Source organism: Thunnus albacares, chromosome 18, assembly GCF_914725855.1.
Source record: "Thunnus albacares chromosome 18, fThuAlb1.1, whole genome shotgun sequence".
Lineage (NCBI taxonomy): Eukaryota > Metazoa > Chordata > Actinopteri > Scombriformes > Scombridae > Thunnus > Thunnus albacares.
The window spans coordinates 26767379-26786310 of NC_058123.1; the positions used below are offsets into that span (position 1 = coordinate 26767379).

The 18932-nt window shown below is 40.0% G+C and overlaps 1 protein-coding gene and 1 long non-coding RNA gene across 4 annotated transcripts in view; both read right to left on the reverse strand.

Moving 5' to 3' along the window:
- Positions 1-18932, reverse strand: part of shroom3 (shroom family member 3) — a 76074-nt gene that overhangs the window by 22106 nt on the left and 35036 nt on the right. For 2 of the 3 annotated variants that reach the window (XM_044332828.1, XM_044332829.1), the window contains exons 4-10: positions 9136-9261; positions 4130-4348; positions 3224-3540; positions 2902-3142; positions 2681-2736; positions 1891-2359; positions 19-279 (exon numbers count right to left, since the gene is read on the reverse strand). In XM_044332828.1, the coding sequence (XP_044188763.1) occupies positions 19-279; positions 1891-2359; positions 2681-2736; positions 2902-3142; positions 3224-3540; positions 4130-4348; positions 9136-9261 (1689 nt within the window). Of the gene's footprint in view, positions 1-18; positions 280-1890; positions 2360-2680; positions 2737-2901; positions 3143-3223; positions 3541-4129; positions 4349-9135; positions 9262-12832; positions 13668-18932 lie in introns of those variants that run through there. The other variant, XM_044332830.1, reaches the window with a different exon arrangement.
- On the reverse strand, positions 15476-17592 carry LOC122967982. The gene is made up of 2 exons (XR_006398732.1): positions 16936-17592; positions 15476-16717 (listed from the first exon to the last, which is right to left on the reverse strand). It is a non-coding gene; the product is annotated as an uncharacterized LOC122967982 (long non-coding RNA).

Sequence of the window (18932 nt, forward strand, 5' to 3'; positions counted from 1 at the left end):
ACAGTCACCCTTCCATACCTGCTTTTGTCTCTCCTGGATTGGTCAGGTGTGTAGGGGTCCCTCCACTCTTGTGAGGATGGGGGCCTGTGGCCAGAGGTCGACTGGATTTGGTGACTGTGGAAATCTTGGTTCTGTTCCTGGAACATTTGGCTGTGGGGTCCCTGATTTGAATGAATATGGGCCCTCTGGGGGCTCTGACGGTGAGGCCCCTGGTGGCTTTGAGGCCTTTGGGCCCCTGCCTGGCTCTCTGATCCTCCTCCAGCAGCTTTCAGGTGGGGTCTGTAGATTAGTTATTAGTTATTAATTATTAGTATATATTATAATATCATTATACATTTTTTAATTATTATATAATTATTATTTAAATCATGGGATTTTCCTCGTGCAAGAAGAAGGATGTCCTTGCTTGATGACTATCATTTTTTATGCATCTGGAGTTAGTGTTCTGGTTGGTGCCAGAACTAAACCTTTAGGATCCTTATTCCTATCCATTGGTCACTTAAGATTTTCCAAATTCCATTTTTTAAAATCTACCCTACAAATTGTCTACAAGCACTTTCAGGCAGTGAGCTACTACTGCTGTATCTGCCATCCAGGAATGTTGGTGCTCTGTATTTTGATTAGGCAGCAGCAGGGCGCAACTCCACCCCTGTGGCTACAAACTACATCCAATCCTCCTTACAACCTGTACAATACCCCACAGATAACTGCTTTGCACATAATCCAATCTCATCATGTAGCTAAATAGAGCAAGTTGTAACTTTAAACCTGCAGTGCAGAACTCTTATATATAAATGAATGTCTGTTACATTCAAGCCCTTGCCAAACGAGTTCACACAATGCTGATTAAGCCTATCACCGCCAGATAAATCTCTCTAATAATTTCACAGTATACAGAGTTTTTTATTTCTCAGGGGCGACATTCCTGCGCTGGCTGTTTGGCCGTTAATCGTGCGGCTCTTCTAGACTTTCCAAATGTTATAGGACCGAATGGATCAAATTCTGATTGTTAAACAAGTCATTTTGTGAGGGTTGTGCGACGCTCAAAACAATTTATCCACCCTTTTACAGCTGCAACAGTAGGTTGTGACCAGTGGTGTACTGGCATACTGGGACAAACCCCGGTAGGCCGGTAGACCGTCAAAAAATATGTTTGGACTGTCACAACATATCCGGCCCTCTCTGTGTGCCTGTCGTTCGGGGTGCACATGACAGTGTCCTGCATGCCTGTGTCAGGCAATCACAGGTGAGTGCTCCCCTTTACTCCCAGAAAGGGGAGACAAAAGTCCAGCTTTAAGTAGAGGAAATAGTTAGCAACATTAAATAGTTAATATGGCCATTTTAGCTAACTAATATCAGTCCAGACCTGATAATCCAACTTTGAAGCTAATGTTGCTACAACATTTCATTAAACTGAGCACATTAAAATGCAATCCACACAACAGCGACATCCCCAGTTCACTGGATGCCCTTATTCCATTCCTTTCCTCTCTAACTCAACATCTCCTGAAATTTACAGTCAAACTCTAAAAAAATGTCTAAATGTTTGTGTGTGAGGGTCGTGATGGAAGATTGTGCATTTAGCCATTTTTTAGCAAATATATGACTGTCTGGACCATACTGATCATACCAATGGACAGAGGAGAAATGAATTATGCTTTATGAGTGATTTGAAAAGGTTCTGTGGACGCATTTTTCACTGTGATACTAGTAGGAAACCATAGTAACCAACATAAATTTAAACAGATATAAGCTGCTTTTCTCTGAGCTAACTCAACTGACTACAGTTGAAACATTTTACAGGTCTACAGATGGTGAGTATTTGACACTCAAATTGAAGTTGAAATATCGGTATAAAAGATGAAAATGTGAAAAAAATCAAACCATCACCTGTCTATCTCGTGTGCTTGAGTCCTGAGCTGTGCAGAAGCATGTGCTGAAGAAGCTGAGTGGGGGTAAGGTGAAGAACAAATGTTATTTTGGTATCCGTTTTCTGTGGTTGACATCCTTATATCCCTCCACCCTTCTGTGGCTTCTTCATCCCACCCTCCAACACCTTGCAGCCCCTGCTGCTGCTGTCGGCTGCTCTCCTTGGCCAGAGCAGGGTAGACTCCAGAGGAGGATGGCACGGGGCTGGAGCTGGGCATCTGTGCGTAGTGGGGCTCAGGTTGGGGGACAGGGTACACACCCGTGGGCAGAATGAGGCGTCCAGACTGGGGGGCAGGGCTGGAGGAAGGTCCAGGTGGCGAAGGGGGCTGGGGAAAGCCTCCGCCCTGTCGGGGCTTTGTGGTGGGGCTGCTCTCCGGGCTCTTCTCTATCACTGTGTGAAGCTGACCCTCGGTGCCGTACGAGCCTTTAGCTGGAACCACAGAAATGTGTTAGCAAGAGTAATAAAGAAGATGATGATAACAGAGCTTGTACTAACTGCCCTTAAAACTGCAGTCACCATGTTCAGACTGGATTCTGTTAGTCTCATGTACGGCAATAAAAAAATCTGAAAAACTAAAGGTGGCAGGCCATTTAGCCATTGTTTTCTATATGTTACATTCCTATAAGCTAATTTTGAGCCTATTGGAACCTCTTTCTACATATTTTATTGGTAAAGCAGAATTAAATGGTATATGTGGATCTTGTTCTGTTCTTAAAATGAGTAAAACCATGGAGACAGGTCTAAATATACCTGAGCCTGAGGCCACAGGTCCACTGGAGTGATGCCAGGAACCTTTCTGCAGAGACCTGAATAAAATAGGTTAGATTGGAATAGATACAATTAAATCAGATTAAATGACATTGACAAGGACATGATATTTCACAACAACAAAATCTTCATTATCAGTATGGCATCATGGTCTATTTGTGGATTGCAATCACTATTCACTGTGATTTGACAAACATACTCACCGTAGTGACCGGGCGTGCTCTAGACTGGACCAGGAGTTTGGTCTCTCGTGGTTCCTGATGGCTGCGTAGCTGTCGCTGCGCCTAGGTGGAGCTGGGGCTCCCTTCAGGCTCTCGTAAGAGCTGCGACTGTTTGCCGGGCCCCATATTGGACCCACACTGTGTCTGTTTGAAGCCGGTACGCCACCACTGCTGCTGCCACTACTGCTGCTGCTGCCCCGGTAACAGACTCCACCTACTGAACCTGGAACCAATGGTACAAACAAAAACAATGATGTCATCACATCAAAATGACATGACCACATTCTTGAAACAGAAACGTTACCTTGCAGATCTCGGCTTTGCCCTCCCCTCGCACCCCTGGAATCGTTGTTGCGTAGCAACGCGGCAGAGGTGGAGCTAAGCTCGTGCTCTTGAGAGAGTCCCTGCTGGGTGTCGTAAACAGTCCGAATGTAACGTATGTCGGCCTGCTGCATCTCTCCACTTCCTCCTCCTCTCTGAGGGACGGTCTCCAGCGAATAGGAGCGCTCAGGGCTGAAGGAGGGGGCGGAGGCAAGGTACTCTGGGATACTGGAGCTGGTGGAGAAGGAGGAGTAGGCGGAGTCTCGTTTGCTGTGGAGGTGGTCAATGCTGTTGGAGGACCTAGAACACAACGAGATATGTAATTTGAGATATGACACTCCTGTAGTCTTCAATTTTAGTTTTTTATTTTCCCAATAACAGTTATACAGAGACCTTGACCTTGAAAGACAAATGTCAGATTATCAAATGTTGAATCAAGCTATTGTGAACCGTACTTTCAAAGGGGTAACAGAAAGGGGGATCCAGGGCATCATACAAGGGGAGGCTAAAATTCCCTGGATTTTCATAGTGCAAAATAAGGCTTCTATGCTCCTTCTGTTCTGTCTCCTTTAGTTTCTTGGCGGTATACTAGCAGAAATAGGCGACACTCTTCAGGTTTGACTAGTGCATTCACACACTAAAGTTACTAAGATGTTCTGTGCATTCACTGCACCTATAGCTCCAACAATAACTGCGGCTAAAAAAAACACATCTCCTTTTTACATTTCTGTTTCTACAGTTTTTCAATAAAGAAAGATACAACATGTAAGTCAGAGTTTTGGAGTTATTGGAGTTGTTAGTGCTAGAAGTTTCCCCCTGCTTCCAGTCTTAATGCTAGGCTAAACACACCCTGGACATTAAAGACTGAGGTGCGTTTGTTTGTATGAACCTGGCAGAGGACAGCTGATGGCAGGAGGAGTAGGCGGGGTGAGGTCCGCTGTGGGCGTGGTGGCCCAGTGAGTGGTGTTGCTGGGCTCCGTGGTGAAGGTGGGAGGACTGAGGAGGATCCAGGCTCTCCATACTGCCCCTTGAGCTGTACTGGTCTGGACTTTTCCTCAGGTAGCTGCCGCCAGAGTCAAACCCGCCTGAGAGGTCAGTGGTCGAGGCGCTGAAAGAGAGACAGAAGGAAATTTAAATTTTCATCAGGGACACATATTTAAAGCTTTGGTAAAGGAAATGTGGCCCAATTAGAATTAGGCTACAACGAACGTTAGCATGCTAACATACTCACAATGACGATGCTAACATGCTGGCGTTAAACAGGTATAATATTTACCATGTTCACCATCTTAGTTTAACATTTGCTAACTTAGTTTTGCAGGTATTTTATTGTAACCAAAGTCTTGTCAGATGTTTTGGTCAATTTATAATCCCCCTCCAGTCAAACAATGTCCCTGGTTCAATTCCAGCCAGTGACCTTTGTTGCATGTCATACCCATCTCTGTCTCTCCCTCGTGTCCTGTCTGCCAGTGGTGGACCAACCAACCAACCAACCAACACTGCCATCCCTACAGCCACCCTGCCAGCATAACTAAAAGTATGAAAACATGAAAAAAGTATGCCATGAAAAAGGTTACAAACTGCTGGTCTTAACAATGAAGGTTGCGCATCATTAATCATGACTTTATCCTCCAACGATCACTTTCATGAAACTAATAGTAAGGACTAATAAAGTCTTGATTTGTGCTGTCGGCTAAAAAGCAGGTTGAGAGGAGGCACCAAAAGTTCAAAATCATCAATGCCAGAAATACTGTCTATCCACAGATCAGGAGCTAATGATACAGTTTAATGAAGATCACAAGCAAGTTACAGGTCCAACCTTGTCAAATTGCCATCATGACTTTGACATAAAAGTGACTCTGGTGCTTATTTAAACATGAGGACTACATTGTAAAATTGCCAGAACATTTACACAACAAGGTGTATGTCTGAAAGAGGCTTTATATGTTCTGTCTATTGGTCATAAAGTTGGTGATCTGCAGCTCAATCTGCTGTTACCTCACTCTAGATAACTGGCTGGAATGCAAATGTGTGTGTGTGCGCGCGCTTGTATCTACGTCACCGTTTGACTCACCAAGTCTTTCAACTGAACATAATGCAATTACTGCTCCTGAAAAGAGGACAGTCTCTGTCTGTCTTTCTCCTTTTCTGTGTCAGTAACTTTCTCTGCCTCTGTAACTTTTGTTTCAGTCTCCAGTCAGCTGTACTGTCTGTCTCTGACTTCCTGTCTCTCTCCTCTGTTTCTCAGTTCCAGATCTATTAAAGCAGAGCTGCAGAAATGTTTAGTGAAACTTTTTATTCAGATCGTCACTTTATTAACATGACTGTCCAGAGAGAGCATGTGTGTGTCCGGGGGGTGAGAGTTGTTTCCTTGGGAGAAGGGCATCAGGAATGCCACTGTCTGTGGGCATCAACGTCAGTGCCCCATCCACACACACACACACACACAAACACACACACACACACACACGCACGCACAGAAACATGTCAGAGGCTTTCATTTGCCCTTCACTGCTGTTAGAGAGAAAGAATGATGTAACTTCCTCTGATGATGTAAACTGCTAAATGTATCACTGCAGAAACTTTGGAACACGTTATTGTGTGACATGTAAACTAATAATGTCTGCAGCCTTGTCATCCAGCACAGCTCTTACTGGTGTGAGACGACAGACCTGAATCGTAAAACTCTTCACGCATGGACAACATGGAAAGAGCTCTCCATGATGATCTCCATGAACACACACACATCTGACATGCACATTTGTACTCTACACTTGTGAGGACCCTCATCGACATAATATACTGTATTCCCTAGCACCTAATCCTAATGATACCCTTAACTTAAACCTAATTTTAACACTAAAACCACGTTTTAGCTGTCAAAAAGCACTTAAAAGCACTTCAACTGGGACCATGAAGGTTATACTTTACTTTCAGTAACTAATAATTATTATATTTCAATAAAATAATAATGAAAATTGGTGTACTAGAAGTCAGTATGCACTCGCAAAAATTCGAAGTCTGAGGTCACTGGTGGTGTGAACTTACTGATGTAACAACCAGATTTTGACACTTGAGAATCAAAGCACACCACGCAGACGGTCAAAGATCACAACATATAACAGACAGATAGCAGCTAACAGTTGCTCATATTGATCCGTCTGTGCACCTCTGTCACTTTAACAAATCCCTGCCTTATAGTAACACAAACACTGGGTTATATAAGAGTGTTATAGAAACATTTCAAATTGGTTATGGCAAAAATAAAGAAATTATTCAAACTTAAGTTTACATTAAAATGAAGTCAGCTGGTTTGTATACCCAAATGTAGCCCCACTGAAATCTTAGCATTTTCTATATGGAAGAATAATCTGGGAGGTTTCCTATTCATTTCAGAGTTTTACTGGAGCAGAATTCATTCAACATTAGAATATCTGCAGCTGAACACACTTCAGATCTTTTTATATTAGTTTTTTAAAAAAAATAATATTAATATTATATTTTTTTAATATCTAAAACAGTTCACAAAAAATTAAAGTATCTGACCACAAACGGCCTCCCCAGTTGACTTGTAATTGGTGCTGTTGTCATTATGGTTATCATAAACCACATCCGTCTATTAATCATCTAATCTACAAGACAGCTGTCAGGCTATAAATTACTCTGCTTCTCATCTTTTCTCCAGAGGTTATTTCCTCGTGCAGAGCAGGACTGTTATTTGCGGTCGTCTGGTGGCTGGACATTAAAAACACATTAATGGACAAAATGGAAACTGTTCTGAAAACTACTGAATTAAATTCACAGGATTTCGATCTGGGAGCTGTCTAGAGAGAAGACTGGTGTTTGTTAGTCCAGGATAAGATAAGACATGATCTGACTGTCTGAAGACATGAACTTTGACCCTCTGAGGGACTGACTCTCAGAGCAGTAAACCCAAAATCCAGGCTTCAAAACAACTTTTTAGACAGTTGTGGAGGACCACACAGACAAATTCATAAGATATGATCTTGATCCGGAACAGAGCACAGCTTTAACACTAAAACAACATTTAACCTAAAAGTATGTATGGGAGAGTGTAAAGAGTAGTATAATAAAAGATATCATTGTGTTTCTTATCTTGAGTCATTTCATTCCTTACTATACAGTTACTGTTATCGTATCTCAAACAAGTGTCCACTGATTCTACAAGGAAGATGTCAGGTTATAAATGAACCTGCTTATCACTCCAGTGATTTATGTCCTGAACGGTAGCTACTGTAGCTGAGATCTAAAGGTACTGGAAATCTGATTAAGAATCGCATTTCTTTCATATGACGTTGCATCTGACGTACTGTGCAAAGCATTTGAAGTTTTATCCCGTTTTTTATTCTGACCTCTCTCTCAGAGGTCCAAATGCCAGGATGACATGGGCATTATGATTAGATGCAAATAAAATCAGGGAATCCACGGAAACAAAAAAGGCCTGAGGCATAGGTTACTATGGCAATACAAAACATAGCACACAGTGTAAAGGTAATAAAGGAAAGTCACAGTTGTAAACTGTTAATTTGACTGCAATGTGTCCCCAACAATGAGAACCAAAAATAGTAACAAGCAGCTGCACCATGTTCAACCCAACAAGAAACTAAATGAGATTTGTTTGTTTGTGCTGAGCACTGATGGATTATCAATAAACCTGAGGACTACACCTGCTTACATCTTACATCATCTCATCACCTGCATGAATGACCAAACAAGTGAAAAACAAACATTTGTAACAAAGAGAGAGAGAGGCCTGAGCTACTTTAAGATGCAGACAAGCTGTTTAATGTTACACATCCACCAAAAGCTACAACAAACATGTACAAATACACCTCTGTCATTTCACTTGATTACCAGCTCGACTTCTATTCAGTTCTGCTAAAACACATGATACATACACATATCCTTTTCACCACTTGGAATATGTTCTTTTTGTGGTTAAAAATCAGCCAAATGTACATGTTTCTCCTGTAATTATGTCCCAAGAACACAACCTCGGACTTTGCATATTCTGTATTCATAAAGCCCTGTTGTGAATCTCCCATTGATCGTAGTTCATTTTACACTTTGAGCGTCCTCTGTTGGCAAAAAATCCAGTAACTACACTTTCTTTTACACCTGATAACCACCGTAGACATGCAGTAAAAACACACGACAATAAAGAAAGAAGGATATGTTTGGGTGGACAGTAGACTTTTGACAAACCAGCTATGACCTGCAAGGCGAGTGCCACAGGACCAGTGGGGATAGCCATGCTAGCACTACGGCTAGCAAGCTAATCTGCTAGCATGTTTACTGCTGAGTTTATATTTGAAAAAATGGTACAATGGACACATTTCAGTAGGACCTGGTTATTGAAAACAATGTTTGTTGTCTAAAATTACAGTGTCCTCTTCATTATCTGATATTTTTCTTGATATTCTGAACAGAGCTTCTGGAAGTTTTTTTTCAGTTTTAGGAAAAATTCTGTGATAGGAGAATTGTACTAATTTTTTAAGGGCAATTGTGTTTTTTCCCTACAAGTGGGCAAGCTAGCAATGCTATGGAAAAGTATCCTACTGACGCCTTGGGTTGTATCCGTCAGTCACATGATCCTCTTCTTGCAGGTCATAGTGGTGATCAAGAACTTCCCTTGGGTGGACTCTGAATCTTCCTGATAGGTTTTTGTGTATTTTACAGTACTTTTATATTCACATAATTTCCCTCTGGTAGAGGCATGCTGACTACACAGCTGTAGTTAGCATGTTAGCGCAAGAAATTATCCAAAGAATAAAAATGCATGGTAGAGCTAAACAAGGGCCCTAGAACATATTGTTTGTTTATTGTCGGAGCTGTGGTACTGGCTATGAGCACCTCTTGATGACATACACTGACCTGGCATGGTAGCTGGGGTGCCAGGCACTGCTCACTGTGTCCATCCTTCCTTTGTTTGACTCCTGCTGAACCTCACCGAGCTTTGTTGAGTGCCATGAGTGAGGACGAGATGCCGTCTCACTGCGTCTGTAGGGTTAATATACAAAAAGAAAGTTAGTGTACGAACAATATTGGACTTATGGGTTTGCAGCGCAACAATACATTCTGACATAAAGGGATGAGTCATTATCTGTAAAAGAAGTAAAGTTGAACACTTTGGGTCAGCCACCAGAAACAGCTCTCCAGTTGACACTATCACCTCACAGTAATGGTCAGAACATCTGTAGCCACAATAGCCCTAATGATATACACTAGAAATATAAAATGCTTGGATGGGTGATAAATCCTAGATCCCTACCCCTAGTGGGGTACAAACTGTAATGTTTGACCTGAGTATGGCGCCAGTAAAAAGGTTGTGTTGTTACCTAAATCAAAAGGGTTTCTCCTCTGTACACAAAGCTGCATTGAGGACAATGAGGTCATGTTTCTTGGAATTTGGCAAAACCAAATCACTTGAACCGTAGTTCTCAGAAAACACTTTTAGTTGTTTGTGTTTGAGGGATGCACAATTATGCCTTGTTCTTAGGAAGTTTGAATGGACTGGATGCTACGATATAATCTGAAAAAACAAAACTCTGAAGAAGCAACTTTTATCTTTGTGACCCTTTTCTCAAATATACAAGTGAATAGCTGATACTAAGATGCTTAAGACTGTTTAACAGAAAGCTGCACAAGATCCAACACTCACACCCCAGTCATGATTTTTACTTTCAATACCATGTTTGTCCCCTTTCATCCTGCACAGAACCATTCATTCACAGAGCTATTAGTGGTCTCACACTGCTGCAGGGAATCAACAACTGAACAGAGTTTATTATCAGAGCTGGAAAACTGATCATTTCAACATTATTATCCCACTGTGTCCTCCCACGATAACACAACATACACACATGCACAGCTGCATGATGTTATTCCACAGAGATTTGACTCACCTTCTGCATGTCTCTGCCTCTCCCTTTCCTTCCAATCCAGGAAAAACTGACATACTTTTAACTTCAAGCACCCAAAAACATAACTGATGGCTTTAGTTAAAAAAATAGAAATCTCTCAAAACAAATCGTGAGTAAAAACTTCCTTAAGACATACACAACTTTCATGCAACATTACGTTTTATTTAGCAAATTTTTTGCAGAAATATGTATTTGAAACAAATCATTCATTACATATGGACACCAGAAAAGTGGAGAACATTTCTATGGATGTTTTAATAGTGTTTTTTATTACTTTGAAACTAACACCGAAACTGACCACAACCTCCGTTCATCGTGAAAGAAAAAGCTACAAATGTCTTACAGCCGTCTTAAGCTAATCTGTATGGTATCATTTATTGGACTCTTTTTTATATTAATAAGTCAGGCCTTTATTTATGATTTTTCATGTTTTATAAGTATATCGAATCATACTTTTATAGAAAACGTCTGTGTTTTCTGACCTGCATCTGAAAACACCATCAACTTGCTGTTGATAGTGTTTTCTATTATGCCACACTACCTCCATGTTCATGTTGTCTTGATAAATTCAGCATAATGTACATTCCCACTAACACCATCAGTGCAACAGATTCACGTCATACTCACCACTCTGCTGCTGTCAGGTTCTATTTTTAACATAAACACTGTCTTTATTCATTATGTACTGCAATTCCAGTCAATTCAACTTTGCCATTTTTTTGATCAATGTTGAGCTGCCCTAAATGAAAGTTAGCACTTCCTATGCAGACATGTCACATTAAGAACAATCAAGTGGCTCAAAGGGCATAATCTGTCCTTCATCTGGTAGGCTTTTAATGTGAAACATCTGCTGGGAGTGTTGAATACCACTGATTGTAACTTACCAGCAATAAAAAAAGGCAAAGTAAAGGTGAAATAATTAGTAAATGAACACAGTATATATTAAAAAGAGAAACTGAGAGTCAGTGGTATGACATGACTTGTATTGATTTTTATTTTTCTCTTCATTGTGTCTTGTACATCTGATGTTGAACATACAAAAAATACTAAATAAATAAATACTGTAAATTGGTTGGAAAAAATCTTAATTTCATGGTGATATTATTTCAAGGACAAAATAATGTGTTTCTGTTTGTAGTGATAATCTTTTTGACATCACTATCATTATATTTTGAACGTGTTATCTAACCAGTTATGATGAAAGAGATGTTGCCTAGTATGGTGGTTTCAATAATCTCCCCTCATCCTCGTCATATTTGACATGTTCTGCTGCTCTGTATTTATCCACACAGATAAACAGGAAAAGATTTTATCTGAGTAAGTAGAAGACAGAGACATGAAAGCCTGCATGTCTCCGAACCACAGGGACCTGGGTAATGACAGGACGTGACTAGAATACCTCAACACCTTATCATCACTTTACACTTTACACAGATATCTCCCCTCTCTGTTTGATTTGGATTGTGTTTCAAATCCAAGTCTTACTCTGAAACCAAAAGATCAAAAAATCTTTTTGTCACCATTTGGCCCTGGATTCATTGTCAATGTTTTAAAAATGCAAATGTCACATCTGAATCAAAAATGCCATGTCCGAGTTCAAGACATAGATGTCATGTCCCAGTCTTAAATGTAAATACTAAGTCACAAACGTCATGTCCAAGTCACCAAAGTCATATCCAAATAATTCATGTAATGTCCAAGCCATAGCCATAGCCAAGTCATAGATGTCAAGTTCAAGTCTTGAATTTTACGTACAAGTTATAAACTACATGCCAGAGTCATAAGTTTGTTACAGCGGAGTCACTATAGCATTATCAAGTCATAGATGTCATGTTCAAGTTATAAATATGATGTCCGAGTTGTAAATTTCACATCCAAGTAATAAACATCATGTCATCACGTCAACACGCATGTCATAATGCCATGTCCGAATAACATTTTTCATGTCTGAGTCTCATGTCCAGGTCATAAATGTCTTGATCAAGTCATATGTTTTATGTCCAAGTTACCGAGGCCATGTGTAAGTCATAAAAGTCATGTCCAGGTCCCTGGGTCATGTCTAAGTTAAAAATTTCACAAATTTGGTCTAAAGTCCGCAATAAACAAATCTTAGTCACCAGTATTAGTTTCAGTAACCTTTGTGAAATCAAAAAGGAAGGAATTAAAATGAACACCAAAAGCAAGTTTATGACTTCGATTTATTACTCATCACGCCATTATTTCAGTCATTGTTTTGTTTTTTTGCTTTCGTTTTGAAATAGAACAAGAAAATGGTGGTGCTGTTTGCCAGATGCAAATTTAAAGTTGCCCTGTTCAAGTCCAAGGTCGTCCTGTCTCAAGCCATGGTGAAAAAATTGGGACTGAAAGGCGACTCCATTACTCCAACGATTATCACATTCAGTTCGATCAAAACCAGTGATTTTTGATTAAAGTAAGCATGTCAAACGGCTTTCTTTGCTAAAAAGAGTCAGTCATGTTTGTGACTTCAATATTCCTGTTTCACCGGTAACCACATGCAAACTTTAATGAAAAATCTTTAAGCAAACAGTCACAAGTTTCTTTTTGCATAATTGACCCCAGCAAACTTAAATCAGACCTCTTTTCTTAAATGCCTCTTGTCTCTAAATTGAACGTGTGACCTGTTTTACCTGGAGGTGAACCTGAGGACTTTGGAGATGAGACCGGTCGCCAGGCTGTTGACGCTGGCCTCGGATGGCGACCGACACAGTGCCCCTTCTGACCGGCCCAGCTCCGCTTTCTTCTGTTTCTTACGAAGCTTCCTGCGATAGAACACCTCCAACAGCTCCATGGCCTCGATCCAAAGTCCACTTTATCAAAGTTTCTTTCTACTGCTTTCAGCTCTGCTTTAGTTTACTTCTCGAGTTGTTTTGTCTTCTCTTAGTAAGTCATAGAAGGTTCAGTCTCAACACCCTCTTTGCTCTTCACACTGACTACTCTTCAGTCTTTATCGCTGTTTGGCGCGTTTCCTTCTAGAAAGCTTCAAGAAAATCTGTTTTCAAACTCTACCCTCCCTAACCACTCCCTTACATCCTTTCCTGTACTGAAAACTTCCAAAAGCACTTGCTACTTACTGAAATCTACGTTTCTGTTTGAAAGTATTTTGCTCTACCCAAGGTCACCACTTGGATCTTCAGCCATCTTCTTCTGCCATATCTTTTCAAAACTTTTCCTGTATGTGTTGTTTTTTTAACCTCTAACCTAAGAACCTTCCTTTCCTCTCCTACCTGTATCTTCTCTATTTCTACTGAAAACTAACACAAATTACACAAAAGGACTCAGGCCCTGCATTTTCGATTTTCATCTGCTTCTCTGTTCCAACAAAACTCCATCGAAAAGACTCACGTTGACCGATCCCGTCTCTACTGCCCTCTGATCTATCTCTTTGCTCCAGTTCCAGTCTGGTGCTGGCAGGTTGGATCGAGTGGTGCTGCGTTGGCCCCCGGCCCCAAGCTCGTTAAGCAAATGAAGCAATTAAGCGTCATTAGGCCACCGTACGATAAAAGTATGAAGTAAACATCCTCGGTCTGGGGCTGCTGGATGGTAGTTGTTGATGTGGTGTGCAAGTGAGAGACACTGAGAGTCTTAAGAGAGAGAGAGAGGAGGGAGGAAAAGAGGGAGGCAGGGTGAGAGATAATGAGAGAGAATGAGTAGCAAGAAAAGGAGGGAGGATGGAGGGAGATAAGAGCCGTTAGGGAGAAGATACTGAGGAATGAAGCAACTAAAAGACTGATAGAGAGCTGGTAGAAAGAGAGGAAATAGTGCGGGAGATAAAGTGAAGGGAGGATTAAAAAAGGCAGAAGGATGGGAGAGAGTGAGCTTCACAAAATTATCTCTATAGATTTCAGTCATGGAATGAAAATAAAATTGAGAATTACTTTAGGCGAGGGAAAGGAGTGAAGAAAAAGTAATAACGAGCACAAAGGTGAGTGACAAAGGGAGGAGGAGCAGAGCAGCAAGGAAGAGGATCATGGAGGAGGAAGAAGAAGGAGGACAGATAAACAGTGGATTATTGAGCTCATTGCAGCAGACATGGATTTTGAAGCCGCGGGGAGAACGTCTCATGATGCAGCATGTGGTTCTACAGTGAACAATGAACTATTATTGACTGTTAGATTATCACTGTGGACTGGACTCCAAAAGCAATGTGAGACATATTGACAGAGGTTAGAAACCACTGATGATCAGTGTTGGACAAGTTCCATGAAAAATGTAATAAATTACTCATTACTTATGAGTTACAGTTATTGTTATTGTTATACAGTTATGGATGGCACTGTCAGTCAGTTTGTTGGTCAGTCCACCACTTTGGTCCAGACTGAAATACCTCAACAACTATTGGATGGATTGGTATGAAATTTTGTACAGACCTACAGTACCGAGTCAAACGTTTCAACAAGCTTTCTCATTCAAGTGATTGGGAAGGTGTGTCCAAACATTTGACTGGTACTGTACATGTTCCCCAGAAAACAAATTCTACTGACCTCAATGACCCTTCTCGACACCTAGTGGTGGCCATGAAATTTGGTACAGACAATCATGTTTACTACAGGACAATTCATACTGATTTCAGTGATCCTCTGACTTGTCCTGTAGTGGTACCATGAGGTTGTCATTTTAGGTTCAGAGTATTTTGACAATTACTGGATGGACTGCCAGAAAAAATAGCTACAGATATTCAAGGTCCATATAGAATCAATTCTGATGACTTTGGCAGTCCTTTAACATTTCATCTTGTACCAAAATTTCAATTTCACCTGCAAAACTCATGCCATTCCCATACCATTAGTGCATTTTAAGCAATTTTCTTAACTGATAGTCAGCCGTGTTAACAATCAATAATTGATTAATCATTAATAATTCATTATTTATGGTGGACGTTTTTCCATAATAAAGCCATTTTATAAACTGTGACCTATGTTTGACGCAAATCAGAGTACATAAGGAATTCAAAAGACAGATCAAGTAAACATTAAGTTCCTTGAATTATAAATTAAATAACAAAAAAATAATGACTTAATTTAAAATTACAGAGCTCCCATTCTTCAACTTCAACTTCAATAGAAGACATACATTAGACCAGACTAGATGTGTTGTCCACCAATTAAAACATGTGACCCATTTTTATTTAATCAAAAGTACTATAGCCAACAGTATTAAACAACCTGTTACACATACCCTACATGAGGGATGTGCATTGTTGACTGTAGCTAACGTTACTCCAGCTGCTGGAAACAGCTACTCAGCTGGAACAGATGTCTCAGGGACACACAAATCTTTCAAAATGTATTGTCACTGCTGAAATGCATTTATACTCAAAGCACTAGAGTATCACTTATACAGTTCATCACATTTGTGTTGATTTCGTTGGACCATTGTGTAATTGGAGTCCTGCTTGTCCTGAATGTTAGCACCGCAGCTAGAGTGGTGTGTCAGTCTTCATCCACTAATAAGAACTAAAATATAGCATCGAAAATGGGGGATTGGACAAATTAAGTAATTATTCTTTTAATGCAAAGTCTTACACAAAGCAAATTCAAGAGGCAGCAATTACAAAGTCAAGAGCAAGTTACAATTCAATGTGATTTTGCCCTGCATGCCAGTTGAAAATGTTTCTACTTGAATGAAAAATTTGCTCATATTCTGGTGATTTATGATTTGACTTCAGAAGCGCTGAGACATGAGAGGAAAAAGAAGAGAGACTGGAGGGAAATAACAAAGAATTTCTGGTGAGTTCTGAGTTCAGTCAGAAGCTGAGCTGAAAACTGACAAACTACCACACACGGTGGGTGTGTCTGTTGCTAGCTAGCTTACAGCCAATGTCTGCACAGTTGGTACATTCGCTGTTTGGGGTATATAAACACAAATGTGTGAATTATTCTCGCTTTCTGTCTGAACACACCTTTATTCAGTGACTTGCATCCACCTGTGGAATCACAGTAATTATGCTCCTGACTGGTGAAAGCATCTTGCATTTTAACTACGTTATGTCTTTACCAGTATCTCGTGTTAGCAGTTCTTGGAAGGAAAAACAAAAACCATGTCCATTATTTAGAACAGCTCGAGGTGCTTTCCAACAGTTCCAAAGCCTGCATCTCCTGTATTTAACTCCTATACAAACGGAAAACAAGAAATTGTGATTTAACAAGCAAGCCTTCGGTTTCGAAAGATTTGACCATCAACAGCTAGCTTAGCCCCAGTGACTGCACACAGTACTCCAGAAATCCTGTTTAATTGTGAAGCTGTGAGGTTCACAAACCTACAACTCTGAACAAAACCGGAGTACACTCTGGATTTAAATGCATTTTTAATATGAGAATGCACATACCCTTGGTACACACACAGATGTTTTCATTTCTTTTGCCAAATTAGACACAGTGTACAGTGTGGGTGTGTACAAACTGAGCTTGTTGAACTTCTTTTAAACTTACTTATCCCTTTATCATATTATGTCACGTTTTAACTTCATATAGACCTCTAGAACCTCTTCAAAGATGCCTGGAACCTCTTCTTCACTGTAAAAAAATCCCAATTTTATGGAAAATAATGTTTTTTAAAAATTGTATACAAAACTCTGTAAAATTACGGACATTATCTATAAATTAACAACCCAAATGTTATTTTAAGTATTATGCCTATAATGACAAATTACATTCATTTCTCATTTTTGTACAGAAAAAATACAATATTAAAATACTAATAAAAATACTATATTATTATTTATGGCTGTTACCTGGATTATTTTACATCTGCTTGCCGAATTCTTATTTTGAGTAAGTTTGAGTTGGGGATGTCGATGGAGAACAAACAACACAGAGGGTCAGACTGTCTGTTTGGTCACCTAAGTAAGTGAATTTATATCCTGCAACAATATTGGTGATATCAGGTAAGAAAATATTTTCTGTTATTTTCTGTAACAACCTTACATAACATTATGTTTTGTGTTCATGTCCTTAACTTTGGCTGTAACGTTGTCTTACAGTTAGGTCAACTCATTAAGTAAATTAGCTACAGGTAACGTTAGCTTGTTGGCATGATTCGTGTCTCCTGGCCAGCAAAACATAGTATTGAATGTGGTTTAGTTGGAAGTTTTGCTTGTTCTGTTTGCAGCAAACCTTTGTCTTTGACATTAATGGTTGTTGCTGAGTTAACCTAATTCACGGTTTAGCTATAATATAACATTGTTATAATGTAATTATAACATTCAGCACTGGTCTAGGCGAATTTGAGAGGTAAAGTAACATTGATGTTTACTTGACTGTGTTATAATGTTATAACGTAACGAAGCAAATCTGAAAATATTCACTATGATTGCATCGTGCATGTGTGTGTGTGTCTGTGTGTGTGTGGGAGAGAGAGAGAGAGAGAGACCACTGGTATGCTCTAAATCTGTGTTTATCTGTCCCCTGCCTATCCCACCCTTGTTAGCTTGATGTGGTCAGATATGACCTATTTCACATTAACACCTGTTTATTGTGATACAAATCATACTACTTGCACCTGCAACTACAATGGGCATACACATTTGACTGTTGAGGAATACTGTTGTATTTATTGGACCAGAAAAAAGAACCAGGAGTGACTAGCTGTACAGAATTAAACCCAGGGACAGGCAGGCAAACAGGGGCAAGGTATGCAGAGATTGGTCTGTGTGTGTCTGTGTGTGTTTTCCCCACATGATCCAGACGTTTTGGGAATGAAAAGTTTCCTGACACAAGATCTTCAGAGGCAGTGAGTATTCATGTCATTCTGACATAAAGACAGTGAATGGATGCCATGCACACTAATGGCCATATTATTGCCTGTTCTTTGGCACATGTTAATTTTTATTTGTTATCCCAAGAATTGACAATTACCTGTTTGTGGGAGGAAACCCATGTGAACACAGAGGCAGAACATGCAAACTCTGCACAGAAGCACCAGTCTGGCTCAAACCTGTCAGGCAGTATTTTACTCATCTATGTTGTTCTTGAGTTTAAGGGCATAGTCACTCATCCTGACACAGCTGTACAATGGTGCCAAATCAAAACAAGTGTTTGACCTCTCCTGTCAAATACAAAAATGCACTTAGTGCCTCAAACACACCATGAACATGAACCCCTATTTTCTATGACTTTCCCATCATGCTGGCTGGTAGGATGATAAAACTATCAGGCTGGTTGTCATGCGAGTAAAATATGATCCGGACAAGTCATTGTCATGTCCATCAATGCGAATAAGACCTAGGTTATAAAAAATGAACTTTTTTTGTCTGTTTTACAAATTTTTCCTGTAACTACACAGAAATATAACACAGCTTGTGCTTGTCTTGTTTGATATTAGAGAGATGTTTGGCCCGAACCTGTTATGTATGTGTAGCTGCCTGTTTCTTTCCGAGTAATTTCTACATTCCCTTTTCCAACACTGATAACTGGTAATGATAAGAAAGTTGCTTACATTTTTTAGATCAAACATTGGAACAAGGTTTACGGGGGAGAAGAGGAACCCGACAGAGTACATCACTAGTAAGTAACAACTGCAGTATTTAAGATGAGATATTAGTCAATGTTAACCACTATTTCTAAACCTTACATTGTAATTAATATATGTAATATGAAGTATGATTTCTTAAGTACTTTAATGATCTCATCAGAGTACATTTGTAAGACATTTCCCCCACTGGCGATAGAAAAACTAAGTAACTTTTACTTTTATCTTCCTACCTGTGAGTTGCCATACTGAAAGGGGAAT